This window comes from Cnephaeus nilssonii (genome assembly GCF_951640355.1).
Source record: "Cnephaeus nilssonii genome assembly, chromosome: 12".
Lineage (NCBI taxonomy): Eukaryota > Metazoa > Chordata > Mammalia > Chiroptera > Vespertilionidae > Cnephaeus > Cnephaeus nilssonii.
The window spans coordinates 51,826,893-51,846,125 of NC_137083.1; the positions used below are offsets into that span (position 1 = coordinate 51,826,893).

Genomic DNA, 19,233 nt, shown 5'->3' on the forward strand with positions numbered 1-19,233 from the left:
TCAGGAAGGAGGCAAGCAATCTAAGTATTCCTCTCACTTTGATGTTTCTCTCTGTCTTTCCCTTTCTCTTTCACATTCTCTAAAAGTCAATGGAAACATATACTCAGGTGAGGATAAAAAAAAGAAAAAAAAGAAATGTCATCCTATCTAATAAAAGAGTACTATGCAGATTGATCATCACTGCAACACACAATATAGCTGCCCCCATGTGGTAAAAGATCCTGCCCCCATGTGGACACAAGATGGCAACCACAAGATGGCCAGCAGGAGAGGGCAGTTGGGAGGCACCCGGCCTGCAAGGGAGGGCAGTTGAGAAGGACCAGGCCTGCAAGGGAGGGCAGTTGGAGGTGATCAACCCTGCAGGAGAGGGCAGTTAGGGGTAACCAGGCTGGCAGAGGAGGGAAGTTGGGGGCAAACAGGCCGGCAGCAGAGTGGTTAGGGGGTGATCAGGCTGGCAGGCAGAAGCGGTTAGGAGCAATCAGGAAGGCAGGCAGGCAAGCAGTTGGGAGCCAGCAGTCCTGGATTGTGAGAGGGATGTCCGACTGCCCTCAAGGCAGTCGGACATCCCTTGAGGGGTCCCAGATTGGAGAGGGTACAGGCTGGGCTGAGGGACAACCCCCCTCCGTGCACGAATTTCGTGCACCGGGCCTCTAGTTATTTATTAATTATTGTATTATTTTACATATAACCCACCTGTAAACCTACTTTTGCCCCACCCTATATATATTTTCTAAAAGATTAAAAGACACTTAGGGACAGAAGGACATTATATAACATGTGGCCTATTTCATTTGAGAGCAGAATTTATCAACATAAGCTGAAGTTGATGAATAGGGTACATATGTGGATTAAAATAAATTTACACAGAGAGCAACTGAAGGATAATATTATTATTCTGTGCTTACCCCTGGTGGCTCATCTCGAGCAAATATTCCCCATGTGTTCCAGTTAATGTTTCTTCTGAAAGTTGTGTGCTCAGTTTCCCCAAAGCCATAGATGTTCTCAGAGGGGAGGCGAGTAGAAATGGAAAGGAACATGTCATTGAAGGTGAAGCCCGGGAGCTGAGAATCCCAACTGCAACACAGAGGCATACCTTTGAGCGGAGCTGATCACAGGCCGGAGCAAACAGGGAATACAGTTTGGATGTCTAGTTGATTCAGAAGCCTCCTGAATGATTGCACACCTGGATCCAGGTTCAAATACTGTGATATGACCCAGGTCATAAGAATGGCCATGACTCACTACCACAGCTCTGTGTTTGCATTTTTATTCTGTGGATTGCAAGACTGGCAACTCCTTTTCCGATTAATTAGCCCTTAAGAGTCTCACTCATCTCTTTATTTCTAGTTCTTGTGGCCTGGTACATCAGCCTGAACCAATGAATAAGGTCTGAGCAAGTTTTCCAATAGAAAAGTGTGAAACTCAGAATGACTTTTCTGGATTGGCCAAAGAACTTCTTACAAAGAAGCCAACAGACAGAAAATAAGACACATAGTCAAAGAGAGCCGAAGGCTGTCCACATGTGCACATACAGGTTGACAGCTTCTAATAGGATGGGGGGCTTCAGTCCCAGGCAAATCCAGACCTGCAGTTCATGCCATTCAGCAGCAGGTCAGGGATGAGAGGTTGCAATTCCTTTCATGCTTAACATTGTGAAAAAGCTTTAAGTCTATAGTGTCAATAGCAGTGAAAACTGCAAGACACCATTTCTCTCTCCTTACCACCACTTGCCCCTCTCTCCTGGCTCTTCTGTTATTATTTATTAATGAGGCATATAGAGTTTTTCTGTTCTATTTAACAAGAATAATGAGTAAAATATGTATTTTTCTTTTTCTGAAATCAAGCAACACTTAGTATTTTTAAGCCTTTGATTAATTGTTCTTGCTGAGCTAATGACTAATAAGAAATGAAATCCCCATTGAAGTGGGAGGGGGGATAGATATCCTCTTTGTCTAAAAACAAACAAACACAAACACACACGTAGAGTGTTGAAGGTTAACATTTCACTTACATTCATTAGAACCTGTAATTAGATCTAGAACCACTCTAATGAGGACCGAATAAATAGTGCTTACATCACAGTGCTGGAGTTTTTTCGTTGAATCTGGATCCCAAAAGGATTGCTTTGAATCCTGACATCATACAGGCGGTTTTCAGGTGAGCCAACAGGAGAGGAAGGGGTGTTCAGAGGCACTGGGACCTCGTACCTTTTATTAGTGGGATCATAGATCTGACAATGAGAAAGAAGGAGACTTTCTGATGGAATATCAAACCTAAAACCTCTCATACCAGCTCAAAATTCAGTTCCCATCAGGAAGCATCAAATATCCCAAAGCAAATAGATGTGAGGCTTACCCACCTGCTGTGCTCAACACAGATTCTGAACTGGAAAAAAAAACCCTCAACAATACCCATCAAAGCCAGGGAGGGCACTACCTCTAAGGAATTTGTAATTTAAGGGTATAGAATCTCATAGACAGAACGTGTGCCTGTGTGTTTATGAGTGCGGTATGTGAACAGTATGTGTACATAACTGTGTAAGACTATTTGTGAGCATGTGTATGTATGTTAGAAATTAGAGAACTTAGTTTTCAAATGAACTATGAGATCTTCTTACTAGTTGAGCTTCCAGTTGCTGTTCAGCTTTTTCAATCCTAAGATTGTCCTTTGTACAAACCACTCGTTTCTACCAACCTAACAGGGTTGCTGTGGTGATTCGCCCAACATTGAAATGTGAAAAGCAATATCTAGAGTGAGCTGTCCAAGGTGGTACTCACTAACCATGTGTGGCCGTTAAGCCTTGAAATGTGCTAGTCTGAGCTGAAACTCACTATAAATGCAAAATACACACCAAAATTTGAAGATTTAATCTGACCATAATATTCTAAAGTATCTCAATAATTGTATTTGGATTACATGATGAACTGATAACATTTGAGCACCTTGGTAAAATAAAATGCTATTAACATCCATTTCACCTAATTTTTTCAATACATTTTTTTAAATATGGTTACTAGAAAACATATGTGGCTCACATCATATTTCTATTTTAGCAGAGTGGTGATTCTCAAAGTGTGGTCTCTTAATTTGCAGCGCCAGCATCAATTGGGAATTCATTAGAAATACAAATTCTTGGAAACCCTGGGTATGAGGCCCAGCAATGTCTTTTAACAAGGGCTACAAGTGATTCTGATGCATGTTAAGTTGAAGTATCAACTGCTGGAGAAATAATTGTAATGTTGGAAATAAGTCAATGGCACCCATATGAGTTTACCAAAAAGCAGATACATTGTTCTCAGGGCTAAGGAGTGATCCTTTGAGGATCTTTCTGACTTAGAGAACCCTTCACTATAGGACATGGACAACCCTGGTGGATCTAAGGCCACACCTGACTCTACTATCTCCTGACTTTCTGGCCTTTACCTCTCTGGACTTCAGCATCCTCAACTCTAAAATGAGGGATTTGGACTAAAAGATGTTTCAGTAATTTCCATCTCACAAGAACTCCGTGCTGAGGACCAGAATCTGCAACACAGACATTACCTTGAACTGCAGCATGCTTTCTGTGTGGTAGATCACGCTGAGCCTAAGGGAGCTGATCTCTGCAGAGAGAGGGTCAGAGGTATTGGCTGCTGCTGCAGGTGGAGGTTGTGCGCTCCTTGGTGATGGTGCTGCTGCTCGCGCTGACTCAGGGACCGTGAGGTGGGTAAGGTCTGTGGTGATGCCAGTGGGCAAATACTGAATATTACTGGCAGCATACTTAGGGATGGTGTCATAGAAACAGGTGGGCACACCAGGAACAACTGTGTTCTGCAATGAGAGGAGGAATTCTCAGTCAGCCTCCAACACTACAATCTGATTTCTAAAAAAGTTGATTAACACAGACTAAGTCTCTGACACTGTGCCCATTATTATGGGTTCAATCATGTTCTCCCCAAAAGATGTTAAGTCCTAATACCTGGTACCTTATTTGGATATAGGATCTTTGCAGATGACCTAGTTAAATGAGGTCATTAGGGTGGGCCTAATCCAATATTACCTGGTGTCCTTATTAAATAGGGAAATTTAGACACAGAGATAGATATGTGCCAGGGAAAGAACACCATGTAAAGATGAGGGCAGAAATTGGGGTGACATTTTTATAAGCCAAGGAACACCAATGATTGCCAGGAAACCACCAGAAGTTAGGAGAGAAACATGGAACCAATTGTCCCTCACAGCCCTCAAAAGGATCCAACCCTGCTAACACCTTGATTTGGAACTTCAGCTCTCAAAACACTGAAATGATATAGGGTGTCCCAAAAAATATATATAGACTTAGAATAATTATTCATTCCAATGTTTCCTTCTTTTCAGATTTAACCCATTGGAATTAATAATTATTCAAAGTGTGTATACATTTTTGGGGGACACCTGTATGTTTGTAACAGGTGAGTAGTGAAGGGTCAGGTCAGCAGGTAGCTTGATCTGGAGACTGGAATCCTAAGGCAGGGTTCTTCTCCCAAGGTCCCCAAACTATACCACTTTGCCATGGGATAGTTGCCCCCATTGTGACATTAAGGAAATCACTTATTTTCTCTTTCTTTGGCTTTCATTCTCTCTATTTTTCAAATGGAGAGGAAGACTCATACCTTACCTTCCTGCCTGAACCCTAATTTATTTTAAAAATCACTTAAAATACTCAATGCACAATGTATTGTTGTTATGTTAACATTAAAAGTGGGGTTTTAAATAAGAAGGTTAGAGAAAAGGGAGAGCCAGGGTAGCAATGAGTTTCTTCTCATTCAGGATATCTGAGGAAAATACTGATTGCCTGCCACTCCGCACTGACAAAACAGTGCATCTGTTGGCACAGTATTGTTTTCTTTCTGAAGAATGATTCCCATTCAACCCAGCAATGTTTGGAAAATGTTTCTAGGTGCCTAATCACTCCTGGGTCAGTTTTTACAACTTCCTGCTCACTGCGGTAATCTGCTCCTCATCCTTACCTCCCAAAGGCACCCCCGATGCTTGCACTTCTCCTCGGAGACAGTGGGCTCCTCAGGGTAGCAGTTGAACTTCTCTATGTCACTGACCAAAAGATTCCACCTAATGGAGAATTCTTGTCCCAGTACCAGTCCCTTGAGATCAGTGATTTTCACCACCTGAGGAACGAGAAAGGAGGCCACAGTGACAAATGAGGAGAGATAGAGACACCCGGATAACGTCCTTCCCTGGTGGTTGGGAAGCCTTTCATCCAATCCCACTTTGCCATGTGATATCCTTCATCTAACGTCACTTTGCCATAAGATAGCCTTCATCCAATACCACTTTGTCATGGGATAGTTGGAATATTATTGTTTCTCCTCTGGGACTTTTGACCTCCCTGCCAGGAAAATGCACTTGGCTCATTCCCAACCCTTCTCACCTCAAGTCACTATAGAATACTGAATGGGAAAGACTTCCATCATGTCAAGGAGTACTAATCACAGGGAGGGCGGTCATTGCTGGGCAATTGCCTTCTGGGAGTAATGCCTGTATATTTTAATAATGATGGCAATTATAACAATAGCTAAGTTTTATTGAACATGTATATGGACCAGGCTCTGTGATAACTACTTTATATGCATTCCCTCTATTAATGCTATAAAGCAATCCTATGCTGTAAAAAATATGGCTATCTCCATTTCACAAAATAGAAAACTGATGTTCACAGAGGTTTAATGCTTTGCCCAAGATCTTACAGCTAAGGGATGGTAGAGCTAGGATTGGGATCCCATTCAGCCTAACTTTAGAACTCAAACTCCTATCCTTGGGTATATGTGTTGTCTAAATGGAAGGAGGTCTCCCTATGAAATAGGGAATTCCCCAGCACTTGAAATACTCAACTAATAATTGGAATCTTTTGTCTGAGATTACCATGTAAAGGACTCATTCAATAAAGACAAAACCACCCAACCAGCTTGGCTCAATAGTTGAGCATCAACCTATGAACCAGGAGGTCACAGTTCAATTCCCGGTGCCCGGATCCCCAATGTGGGGCATGCAGGAGGCAGCCAATTCAATGTTTCTATCTTTCTCTCTTTCTCCTTTCCTCTCTAAAATCAATATAAATATAGTTTTAAACAAGGATAAAACTTATTACCCCTGCTGTTTTATTTAACTCTCATTTTCAATAATGATATGAAAATTGCTTAAAACACTAAGAAAAATATCAGCTGTGTCTCAAAGGGGGTCTTTAACTCAATGAGAGGGTGAGTGTGTAAATACCTTCCAGAATGAGGCCAATGTATCAAATAATATAGTGTGAATAATAATGTATGGAACTGCATTACATGTGGGATCAGAATGTCTAGTTTTAAATTTGCCCAGAGAAGAACTGCCTTCTTCCAGAGTCTCACTGAAATGACTGTCTTTTTCAGAGTCCCACTGGGACAAAGTTCAGGGGTTCGTGTTTAGTGAGCACATGTTTCTCCATCTGTATCCTCCCTAGGGTGTGGTTGATTTCCAAGCATGCCAGTGTCTCTGTGCCCCTCCAAACTCAATAGAGCGAGAGAGAGCTGGCTGTCGGAATCTCAGGGCTGTCAGCTTCCAGCACGGGCCCAGCAGGATGGCAGGATTGAACAATTGCCCACCTTCGTTGACGCATTGTAGCTAATGTTTGAAATGGCAGTATCATTATCAGTAAAATTAGTAGGTTCTTTGTCCATTCCCAAGATTATGATATCTGTAAACCTGAGGTTGTCAGGGTCCGTATAATTATTATTTGTTATTTTTGCTTGTAGATGGTTCTGAAAAAAGAAAAAGTCAGTTTAGAGACCAAGTATATCACATTCTAACTGTGCCCAAATGCCACTCAACATCTTTCTTTCTGAGATCTGTTATATCCTTTATCTCTGAGGTTCTAGATAGTGTCTGATAATGTTCCCCAAGAAAGATGTTAACCCAGACATTTAACAATCCTAAGTCTCTAGTAATATTTTATGCTTGCTTTGGTTCTCTGGTTATTTATTGATTCCATTATTCAGAAAATATGTTCCTGACATCATGGATTTTTCAAGCAAATGTGATGGATACCAACAAAGAAAACAAAAAGAAAGAGACCCTTTGACACACAAAGGTGTAGACCTACACATACACACAAAATAGTGTCCACATGATTTTTCTTTGCATTTTAATTATAATGCTGATAATAACTTAATTGCATAAATGCTTACTATGTGCCGGGCACTGTACTAAACATTTTACATATATTATCTCAATCAAGTCTCACAGCAAACTATGAGGTTGAAGCTTTAATTATCTCAACTTTTTCAGAGGAAGAGAGTGAAGCCCAGAGAAATTAGATATCTTATTTAGAGAACCACAGTTCAAAAGTGACAAAGTTGAGCTATGACAAAGAAAGTGGAGCTGAAGACTAAGGGGGGCGGCGGGAAAGGAACAATTTGATGTTTAGAAAGACTAGGCATCCCACAAATATGCCCAACTGATTTCTGCAAAGGTGCAAGAGCAACACAATGGAAAAAGAATAGCCTTTCAACAGATGGTGCTGGGCTAACTGGATGTACATAGGCAAAAAGTTGAACCTCAACCTAAATACCTAAATGTCACATCTAATGTAAAAATTATATATATATATATATATATATATATATATATATATATATATATGCATAAAAATATAAAGTTTAGGAGATAATGTAGGAAGCAGTTATAGGGTTAAGCCTCGGACTGATCTGTGGCAGGATCACAAACAAGTTCCTTTGGAGGGCAGACCCCTCCCAGCATAATTAAGCCTGATCCTATAACTGATCCCTAGATCTTTCCTGGGTAGCTAGTGGGCTGTGGGAGGGGCAGCAAGTGCTGCCAAAACAAGTGAAACTTACAAGAACATTGTTAATTGCCTTGTTTGTCCCTGAGTATAAATAAAGCCTCAGCTTTGCAGTCTGGATCCGTTCTGTGGCCTCAGCCAGGCACAGAAAGATCCACCCAGCCCCAGCTTTCAAATCTCTCTCTCCTCTCTTTATTTCTAATATTTCTCAATCCCTGGCCACCTCCACTTAGAACCGGTTCGTTCATCTCTCTTTCTGCACGGGATGCGGAAAAGGGAGATCCCCGCCATGTTTGGCCCCTGCCGCATCAGGCCCCCGCAGATAATATTCAAGATCTAGGGCTAGGAAGAATTATTATACTAGACACCAAAAAGCATGATCCACAAAAGAACAAAAAGATAAGTTAGGCCTATAAAAATAAAAAATGTTTGCTCTGTGAAAGACTTTGAGGATGAAGAGAGACATCTACAGACTGAAAGAAAATATTTAAAAACCATAAATCCAACAAAGAACTGGTTTCTAGAATATATATATATATATATATATATATATATATATATATGTATATATATATATATATATAACCTTTCAAAACTAAATAGGAAAATAAGGCAAATAATCTAAATAGAAAATGGGCAAAATAAATAGGTAGACATTTCACCTATGAGAATATACAAATGGCAAACAGGCACAAAAAAGATAGTCAACATCTTTAGACATCAGAAACCAATCGAAACCACAATGAGACATCACTACCACCTCATCAGAATGAAATCATAACATCAAATGCTGGTTATGATGCATAGAAACTGGGTGATTTATACACTGCTGCTAGAAATCTAAAATGGTTCAACCACTTTGAAAAACAGTTTGGACATAAACTGATGAACAAAAACAGACCCGGAGACAGAGAAGCATGGATCAGACTGTCAAACCTCAGAGGGAAGATAAGGGAGGGTAGGGGGAAGGGGGAGAGATCAACCAAAGGATTTGTATGCATGCATATAAGCCTAACCAGTGGTCATGGACAACAGGGGGGTGGGGGCATGCGTGGGGAGGGGTTTGGGATGGGAATGGGGGGATGAGGACAAATATGTGATACCTTAATCAATAAAGAAATTTTTTTTAAAAAGAAAGAAAAACAGTTTGGCAGTTTCTTGTAAAACTAAACATGCACTTATTGTAGAACCCAGCAATTGCACTCTTAGGCATTTATCTCTTGTTTCTCAGAGAAACAAGAACCTATGTTCACACACAAATCTGTCCATAATGTGCATAGCAGCTTTTTCTATTTGTAACTGCGTCTGATGAAGATAGCCCATATGCTCTATATTAAGTGAATGGTTAAATAAAAGCTGGATATCTGTATCTTGGAATACTACTCAGCAATAAAAGGGACTGTGGATACACCACAACTTGAATGAATTTTGAGGGAATTATGTTGAGTGGGGGAAAAAGCCAATCTCCAATGCTACACGCTGTATGATTCCATTTACATAGCATTCTTGAATGGGCAAAATTATTCAAATGGTGGACAGAATAGTAGTTGCCAGGGGCTAACGAAGGGGGAGGGGAGGAGACAAGTAGGTGTGGCTATAAAAGGACCATAGGCAGATCCTATGGTGATGGAAATGTTCAGTATCTTGACAGCATCAATGTCAATATCCTTCTTGTAAAATTGTACTAACATTTTATAAGATGCTCCCATTAGGGAAAACTGTGTAAAGAGTAAAACAGATCTTTATTATTTCTTACAACTACATGGGGCTCTATAATTATCTCAAAATAAAAAGTATAATCGGGGGAAAAAACACACACAGTAGAAACGTAAAAGGAAGGAAATAAAGCAGAATGATTCCCATAAAAGAAATCTCTGCCCATGCACAATCAGCCATCTAAGAAAACTGGATTAGATTTCTCCCATCCGCTGCTAGCCTAACTCCTTTCTTCCTCTCGGTCCCTTTGGGAAATAGAGACAATGCGCGAGTGCTGTTGTGTGTCTCCCAACCTCTCAAAAACACCACTTCGTACCTGTGCCAAGGCCAAGTTTAGAGATTGGGAAGCAAGGTCATTATGGAAGAACCTCAAAAATGAAATGTACCACTCATCACCTTCCACCTGCAGCCCACATAGCACACACACTTACACACACCCCCAAATAAGGCACATCTTGGAAGCCAGGATTCATCATATAAGACTCAGAGGCAATGCATTTTTTCCAGAAAACACACACACACACACACACACACACACACACACACACACACACACTAGTTCTTCACTGAACTAATGCCAAATTCTTATAACTTATATTCTTTCTGGGACCATTGGAGTCAAGCACTGTCCCTATTCCACATGACTACACTTCTATGAAGTATGGTAGCAATCATCTCAGGTAGAAACTGCTGTTTGGGTTCTGTATTTATTTGTTTGCTAAAACAATAGAAAGTTATTTTGATTTTCTGAACTTATGTATGCTATACCAATCCATTGATGGTGGTTTGAATATCCCATTGATTGTGATCTCACTGGTTACTGAAGCATATTCTTCCCGGAATCAGAACAGCACAATTATCTTAAATTGTCTCAGTAGCTATAGATAGTGCATTCCTGTTGACTCAGTGATCCCAGAATCTGGACAGCACAATTATTCTAAATTGCCCAGGTGGTCCCAGATAATGTGTTTCTGTTGATTCAGTGATTCACAGATACTTTAGATAACTAACTTGCTCACGAAACAGGTTCCTCATTTCCAGACCCAAAGATGTAATTGATATTTTTGTGATATTCTGCCAATATAAGCCAGATGTGGCAAGCTGTTCAGGGCTGCGAGGTCTGGAGCGCTTTTGCTCCCTCGTATGCCGCCGGCTTTTAATAAATGACTCCATAATTCGACTTTTTGAGGCGTCCTTTGTAAGATGGGGGTTACACTACAACATCTATAGCAAATCAAAGCAGTCACAGAGAAGAACGTATACTGTATGTTCCTCAGAAACAGTACTTACCGAGGTGACAGAAAACTCATACAGAATGTAATTCTTTTTTGTTACAGCATCTGAAAGAGAAGGACAGAGGGTCCCCATCATGTAAAATGTAGAGGCGCTTCTCTCAGTACGAATACCTTTGCCATCTGATTCTGCTTAGCGACGTTTTACCCATTTTTATCAAATCTCCATAAAGGTTTCCTGGCCACTTCAACCCACAGTAACTGCTTCATCCTCCGAACTCCCATGGCCTCTATGTTTTGCTGGCATTTACAACATTTTGACTTGCATTATAGGTACCCACATACACAATGAATCTATCCTGCTGCACCAGGAGTTCCTCAAGTGCAATGCCAATGTCTTACTCATCTTTATGTCCCCTGCATGCAATGCAATCATAAATAGCCAATAAATATTAACAAATGCTAATTCTGTGCGGGGCAGGATTTTTATATCATCACAGACCATAAGCTTGTGTGAGGTACTTATATGGAAATCCTACAGTGGAAAAAACACACTACACAAATTAGATATTCCCTTCAATAGTAACCAACGAAGTATTTTGCAAATCCATGAGCAAAAAGTATTATTTGGTATTAATAATGATACCTAGAGGAAAGAATAATTAAACTAAACCAATAATGTTTGTTGCTTTGGTAGAGTCAATAACATATGACTTGCTCATCTGAAGTCCATTTTAATTGCCAAACTTCAGAATAAGTTGATTTTAAGCTATAGAAATAAGCATCAATGAAAACAGAGTGAGCACTGTATTGGGCAGCTTGTAATGACTAATCTCACTGAGCACTGCAGTGGTGGTGCCATGAGGAAGTCTACCTGCAGATACACCATCATCCCAGTACAGCTCTCCCCTTGCTTCTCTCTTGTAGTCCAAGGCAATAATAAGTCCCAGAGAGTTCTTCCGACTGTAAAAGAGCAATTCTCAGTTTCAGAGAATGAAGAAGAGATAGAACTGTGTTAAATAAGCCCCCTTTGTGCCCCATAGACAAATAATTTTAGAGTTTATCCTAAAATTAACTAGGATCATGACCTTGAATGGAAACATGGAAGCTGGGTGTGGGTAGATAAAAGAGGTTAGTGGTGAATGAGCATGAGAAGAATAGTCAAAGGAGATGGCTCCTGCTGAAAACTGGGTTTGTGATAACACTAACAATTAGCAATAATCGCTGCTTACCATGTGCCAGGAATTCTCCTAAGTGTTTCATGTACATTAAATTATTTATATTATTTCATTCAAACCTTAGAATGACTCTAAAAAGTCGAACTATCATCATTCCTAGTTTACAAATGATAAGCAGAAATATAGAGAGCAAGTTGCCATAACAATACATCTGGTATATTGTAGAACTGGGACTTGAACCCAAAATTTCTGGCTCTTGACCTTGAAGTTATTTTGACTTTGATCTCCTATTTGATTGCATTCTCTCATACCTAAGTGAACCTCCTTGAGGACAATTTTTGACCATAAAGAAAAGAACAACAACTAGTTCTTTACTTCATTATCTTACTCAATCATGAGTCAATGAGATCATTGACTATTCTTATAATCTGATTCAATCCAGAGGTAAAAGACTGTGGAAATGTAGAGGAACAGAGGCTTCATTTACCTCCTAAATGAAGACTAAGATGCCAATTTGGGGCAAACCTTGAAAGGAATGGAGGAAGATCACTGACTAAAGATGTCTTCCTTGGGTTTATCCACTTTTAGTCCCTCTATTAGCCTTTCCCATAATGCCCTGCCCCTTGGAGCATGAGAGCAATTACACCTTAGAAAAATGAGGAGCTTACAGCTTACCTGGCCTCTGTGGTTGTGTTTGGCTGCTGGATGGGAAATATGTAGCCTCCTCGAAGGTGGAGTCCTATCTTATCAGGGGGCAGTAGCATCTCCACCAATTGTTTCCTCCATTGGATGGCTATTCCCTACAACAAAAGAAAACAAATCAGATAATAGGCTGTTTAGTCTAAAAGGAATCTTGGAGATCTACTTTTGCTGCCTCATTTTAGATAAGAGGAAAACGGAGACCTCCCAAAAGGGAAGGTGAATTGTCCAAGGCATAAAGGTAGTAAATAGATAGCAAAGCTGAGACTCCAACCCACCTTATTTCATTGCATCACACCCTGCTATGATTCCATAACCAGGCTTTAATTCTCTAGGTTATCACAGCCTAAATTCTGATAGCCACATAGTGGCCAGGTTGACATAATGAAAATTCCCAACAACCTACCCCAGTGATTCAAATTATTTCCTGGTATATTGGGAAAGGCCTTCCACATGGAAAAGTACCCACAACCAACTAAATGTAAAGCCTCATACTATCATCCTACCCAAGCTCCCAACAATGCTGCTGCCTTAGAACTGTCTAGCACTGCTAGAGGCAGGTCCCTGGGCCAAGAGGGCTACTTCACTTACTGTCTCATAGTCATACCAGATGGCATCTGGTATGTATGCTTTCACTCGGTCCACACTCTAGGGAAACAGCAATAATGAGCGACATTAGCATATCCTTTTACAGTTTGCACAACACCCCCACATGTGACTGCGTGTGTTCCTCCGAACAATCCTGAAAAATAGTTGGGATTTTGCCATTCTACCAGTGAAAATACAGACATTCAGAGAGGTCGGGCAGTTTACCCAAAACAGAGCTGTACCAGAAATTTTGTTTTGCTTGAGGTTCCTGAACTTTCTAAGAGAAGCATAGAAAGTTCATTCATTGAGTTACTTGTGTAATCTGGCAGGTGGGAAATTTAAAGTCAGGCACCCTGGAGAGCCTTCCAGCAGCATCACTGTAGCAGGACATGCCATGAGATGGTGTGGCTAAAACACCAGCTCCAAGGGCCTTTTACATGAGTACATTGGTGATCTTCCATGTTTACAAACTGGTCAGCATAATCCTGGTCCCCCCTTTTTTTCCCTGCACTTCCCCAATCACTGCTGCCCCAAATCACACTTCATATGTGGACTCCACAGTAACAACCTCCCCTTGCCCAGCATTCCTCTTTCCCTCCCTACTCCTCTCCCCACCTCTTCTCTCTTCCTAACCCCAAGAGCACATCCCATCTGGTCAAAGGGGAACATAGACAGATGGCCAGCCCCAGGCATTTGAAGTCCCTGTCAATGTCCATATGCTTAAGGACACAGGCTTTGGTGTAAGCTTGCAAAATGGAAACTGTTTTGCTTGGTGAGGCAGTGGGACCAAGAATTACTATTTTTCTAATTTCCAAATTTTCACAATCTCTCATTTATATTCATATTTATATTTAAATGGAGCCAAAGATATTCAGCCTCTGGCTTATTCAGCTATAGAGCCATGAGGACTACTGTTGATATCCCACCCCACTGCTTAGATTATAAACACACTTCATATAACACAGGCGTGATGAGGAGTCCAGGTCCCCATAAGAACTGCTCGTGCACCTCCCATGTAGCATTGTCCTGGTAGAACCTGGAAAATAGAGAAGGCAGGTGAAGCCTCCAACATAGGAGAGCAGCTCATTATATGAAAACAAGGTCCTAACGAACCTTGTTACTACTAACAAGGGAAGTAAAATTATGATCTGAAAGGATGTCTTTGCGGGTAAGGAAACTCACTCATGGACCAGGGGCCTCGCTACAGTATCCCCCAGGGTATGAGCTCGGTAGAAGAGGGTGTAGAGATAGGGCAACAGGGTATAGCGGATGTTCAGATAATGCCTGGAGGAACTCAACAGCTGAGAGTCTTCACCAAAGGCAGCAGGGTCCTGGTCCTAGAAGGAAACATAAGTGATTACTAAATATTTTCATCATAATTTAAAAGTCCCCTTTGATAAGAAGTTTTCTCAAATGAAAATAGCTATGTTCTCCAACTTGAAGATGTGAAAGCATTTCCAGAACTGAAAGAATCTGGGACCTACCTGCTCTTTCATCTTATAGATGAGAAAACCATATAAAAATGCAGTGTAAAATTGCAAGCAAGTGACAGAGTTTAAATTTGACACATGTCTTCTGACACTGATTCATGACCGCCTCAAGATAATAAAGAAACCTACAGAGATTGCCAAGAAGATAAAGGGCCTATAGTGGGCCCTGCTCCCTCGGAGCTGCTCTAATTTATTTCATAATTTGAGGTTTCTCATGATACTTCATTTGGAAAATAATAATAATAAAGTCATACTACCACTAAAAAGAAATTCGAGCCTAGCCCATGGGGCTTAGTGCTTGAGTGTCAACCCAGGATCCAAGAAGTTAACGGTTCGATTCCCGGTCAGGGCAAGTACCTGGGTTGTGGGCTTGATTCCCAATAGGAAGTTGTGCAGGAGGCAGCTGATTAATGATTCTCTCTCATCAATGATGTTTCTATCTCTCCCTCTCACTTCATCTCTGAAATAAAAAAATATATTTTTTAAAAAATTGAAACCCAGTGCCTTAAACCACCATGACTTATAATCCATCTTTTTTTCTTATGCACTTTTATAAATTTGCAATTTTAAAATTTATGTGTAGTTTTATTTATAATGTTTTCAGCATCAAAATTTGTTTTATTTTCTCTGTCCCAAAGACAGTGACCTCTATTTGTTCTTCAATACACAAAGTACAAAGAAATCAGGAAGACAGTTTTTAGCAGGTTTTATCTAAGAGCAAAGAAAGAACACTTTATGAGGGAAATCTAATTCTCTTAGGACCCAGAAACAAATTTTCCATCAATGATGGGCATGCATTTTGTTCATTGTTCATTTACCTTGTTCTTTGAAAGATGTGCATATCATATTTAAACTTGTCATCCTGTATAGTATTACTGGAACTGAATTCTAGAAAACATTATCTAAATTTATTCCTTTCTTTTGTTCCCCAAATTGCCCATTTCCCCCTTCCAAATAGAACTACTCTATACCACTGTTAACGAAAGGGCAGTTGTGGGCCATGAGGCTGGCCGGGGAGGGCAGTTGGGGATGAGAAGGCCAACAGGCAGAGTGGTTAGGGGTGATCAGGCAGACAGGCAGGTGAGTGGTTAAGAGCCAGCGGTCCCGGATTGCGAGAGGGATATGCAACAGGGATCGGGCCTAAACACCGACAGTTGCACATCCCCCAAGGGGTCCCAGATTGGAGAAGGTGCAGGCCAGGCTGAGGGACACCCTCCCCCCCCCCCCCCCCCCGCTGCAAAAATTTCATGCACCGGGCTACTAGTGTGTGTGTGTGTGTGTGTGTGTGTGTGTGTGTGTGTGTTTCCCCACACACACACATCATCACCCCAATACCCTACTTTTTAGTCAATCACTGAAAATTTGTTTATTCTGCTCCTGAATTTAGGGCCAACCTGGAGTATTTTCTTCAACTCCTCTTTGAGAACAGGTAGATTAGATAACCCAAGAAGTTTCCATCACTTCTCTTGGGGACCTTACCCTGAACCCAGGCCCATTGTGATTCCTGGATAGTGGATAAAATGCTCCAAGCTGCATCCATCTTCTGCAGAGCTCCTCTGTGGCATCATTTGTATAACCACAGATATTGGCACCAACCTGGAGAATAGGCATACATACAGCACAGTGGTCAGTGAGAGAGGAGAAAGCATTGACTGTATACCTATGTGATAAGGGAAATGAGAATCTCTCATTTCCATCACTCCATGCTTAAAGAGGTCCTAAGCTTTCATGGCAATCCCCCAGCCAAATTGGAGAATAAGGAAAGTATGCAATCACAGATTGACTGATGAGAGGAAGACTGACTGTTGCATGTTTTATTAAGGGCTCACCCTCAATATTCAGTTCCCAATTTCATGCTTTGCTATCATTGATGCTCTTTTGATGGAATTTTTCTGTGATATTGATACATTTTACTCATGGAGTCTCCTTTCTAACTTCAGAGAATCCATGGATGCCAATGATAAAGTGTTACCATCCTATCATCAGAAGGCAGCTCACACAACACATAAAAATTGATTTTTCCAATACATATCAAAGTGAGTCATATACTCATTGGTTTTCAGACCCCTCAAAGTTTGGTAATGGAAAGAATGTCAAAGCTCCTTGGTTGAGAGTGAAACTCACCATGGGGATGCCAAATAGGTTGAACTCAAGGATACTAGGGATGGACCATCGGAGATCATCCCATGCAGCTGCATTGTCCCCCAACCAATGAGCTGCAAACTTGCCAGACCCAGCAAAAGTAGAACGGGATAAGATGAAGTTCCTCTTATTGGGGAAGATAGTATTCAAAGCCCTGAAAAGGAATACAGTCAATTGAATGTGAAATGAACTGTGAATGTCAAGGACTTAACCTATACCAAAGGCAGCAATGGACTTTCCAAGCAAACTGAGAAAAAAACATCAGGGTATCATGAAGAAGAGCAAACTGGATTAGCATTTTTAAGAGCTTCTTTCTCACTTCTAGGTAAGGTTGCAGTAAAAAGACAGTAAAAACCTGTACAGTCAGTACCCTCAAGGAATTTCTCTAGGCTCCTGGACTCCTGATTATGTTTCCTCCATCTTCTATCTGGTTGTGCTCTGGCCCCTTTGGTTGATGATACATTGGAATGAGGGGCTATTGGCCCTATCTTCTCCCTCTAGAAAAAGTTTTTCCAGTGTACCTGGCTTCCATGCCTTGCTGTCATTCATAATCTTGTTTAGTACAACACCAGCTCAGGTCAGAACCCTTTACCTGCTCTTTGCTTAAGAGGAGATTTTGTATACAGTCTGGGTCCAGGAAACTGGGTTCCTCTGAAGCTTCAGAACTTATTATTAGCAATTCCCAATGTTAATTTAAGATATCTTAATCTATGCAAGCTAGTATGGAAACGGAATCTTTGGACTGGAACCTGGATTCTTTGTCCGCCAGAATCGAAAAATGAATCCACAGACAGAAAGTGGTATAGCAAAGGTGGAGATTTATTGAAGAACAAGTACAGACTCCCACTTGGGGAGAGGGAAAGAGTCCCACAGAATGGACTCCCAAGTAGGGAGAGGGAAGGGGTCCCACTGAGTTCTTTTTCCCTACGGCTTATAAAGGCTGCAGATCCTGGTGCCTTGATATCCCCTCTGATTGGTCACTATTCCCTTAGCCTGGTTACTATAGTAACTCCTGGGCTCAAAGGTTGAACCTCACTGTGAGGTTCTCCCCCCGCTCCTTCCTTATTGTTTTCCTATTCCCTTTGGGCTTTCTTCTTCTCCTCTGGATGAAGGGCTTTCTTCTCTTTATTTTGTAAATATAAACCTTTTGCTGTTTCCAGCTCCCTCATTCTATGGAAATGTACCTGTTGCAGCTCCTCAGCTTCCCCTATTCCAGTAGTTGGCAAACTGCAGCTAGCAAGCCACATGCAGCTCTTTGGCCCCTTGAGTGTGGCTCTTCCACAAAATACCACGTGTGGGCGGGCATGTACAGTGCGATTGAAACTTCGTGGCCCATGTGCAGAAGTCGGTTTTCGGCTCTCAAAAGAAATTTCAGTCATTGTACTGTTGATATTTGGCTCTGTTGACTAATGAGTTTGCCGACCACTGCCCTATTCTATGGAAATATACCTTCTGCTGCTCTGCAGCCCTGTGCTTCCTCCATGGTCCCCTTAATTTCCAAAATTTCTAAAATTTCCTAAACCTGTCCTATTTTACCCCTAAAATTCCTGTTTCAGTATTACTTGAAGTAAGTCTCAAAAGATGGCATATGGCACTCTTAATGAAGTTAAAAGTAACTAAAATATAAATATTTTCATTGTATTACTTATAAAATATTACATATCAATTAAAAACTACATAAAAAGTAAAACAAAGGAATTAAAGACAAGAAATTGAGACCGGAAGTGGGCATCTGGATGGGATAACATGAAGTAAGATGGAGGCTGTTTTCCTAGCTTTTATTCAGAACACTATTTTGTTTAGGCCTCTCCCTGCTCTCTCCTCTCCTAAACAGTTCACACTTACCTTTAGTGTTTTAAAATTGAACAGTAATACAACTATTGGATGGTGATACCTGAGCCACAGTTGCTTCTAGCTCTTTGCAGGCAAGCTCTACTATCTTTCCTTCCAATACATGGTCTGAGACCAGTGTACCCTCAGGCACTGGGCAATTCCTCATAGGCACTATCACAGCCACTAATGCTTTTCCTCTTTGCATTCCTACGGATGTTATGGGGAGTGTACACATGCAGAACAACTTATAATGAAAAAAGAAAGACAATTCTGAAATAGAATACTGGTTTAAGAAAATGAAGTACCTCATTCTGACAATTAAATGACCAAAAAATGGGGTTAGAATGGAAAGGAGTCACTTTTCAACTCCTGTCCTCATTTCTCCTTTTATAAGGACTGGCAATACTTGGTGTTTGTTGCCACTGGCTAGAGGGTTTCCTGCATCCTGCAATCCTCAGTCATTAAAGAAACACATTCAAGTTATGTAAAGTGAAATTGAAACAGGAAATGAAGTTAAGTGAATTTAGTGTTTATTTAGAGTCAGC

General features: G+C 40.9%; 1 protein-coding gene across 1 annotated transcript in view; it reads right to left on the bottom strand.

Annotated features, from left to right (window-relative positions):
* The window catches only part of MGAM2 (maltase-glucoamylase 2 (putative)), a gene marked incomplete at both ends in the record, with an annotated part of 78,794 nt that overhangs the window by 32,535 nt on the left and 27,026 nt on the right, over nt 1-19,233 (bottom strand). Inside the window, 13 exon segments of the mRNA XM_079785474.1 lie at nt 906-1,074; nt 2,076-2,230; nt 3,544-3,810; nt 4,989-5,144; nt 6,615-6,770; nt 10,817-10,866; nt 11,633-11,721; nt 12,612-12,736; nt 13,227-13,283; nt 14,175-14,259; nt 14,406-14,560; nt 16,193-16,309; nt 16,838-17,009. Of these exon segments, the coding sequence (XP_079641600.1) occupies nt 906-1,074; nt 2,076-2,230; nt 3,544-3,810; nt 4,989-5,144; nt 6,615-6,770; nt 10,817-10,866; nt 11,633-11,721; nt 12,612-12,736; nt 13,227-13,283; nt 14,175-14,259; nt 14,406-14,560; nt 16,193-16,309; nt 16,838-17,009 (1,753 nt within the window).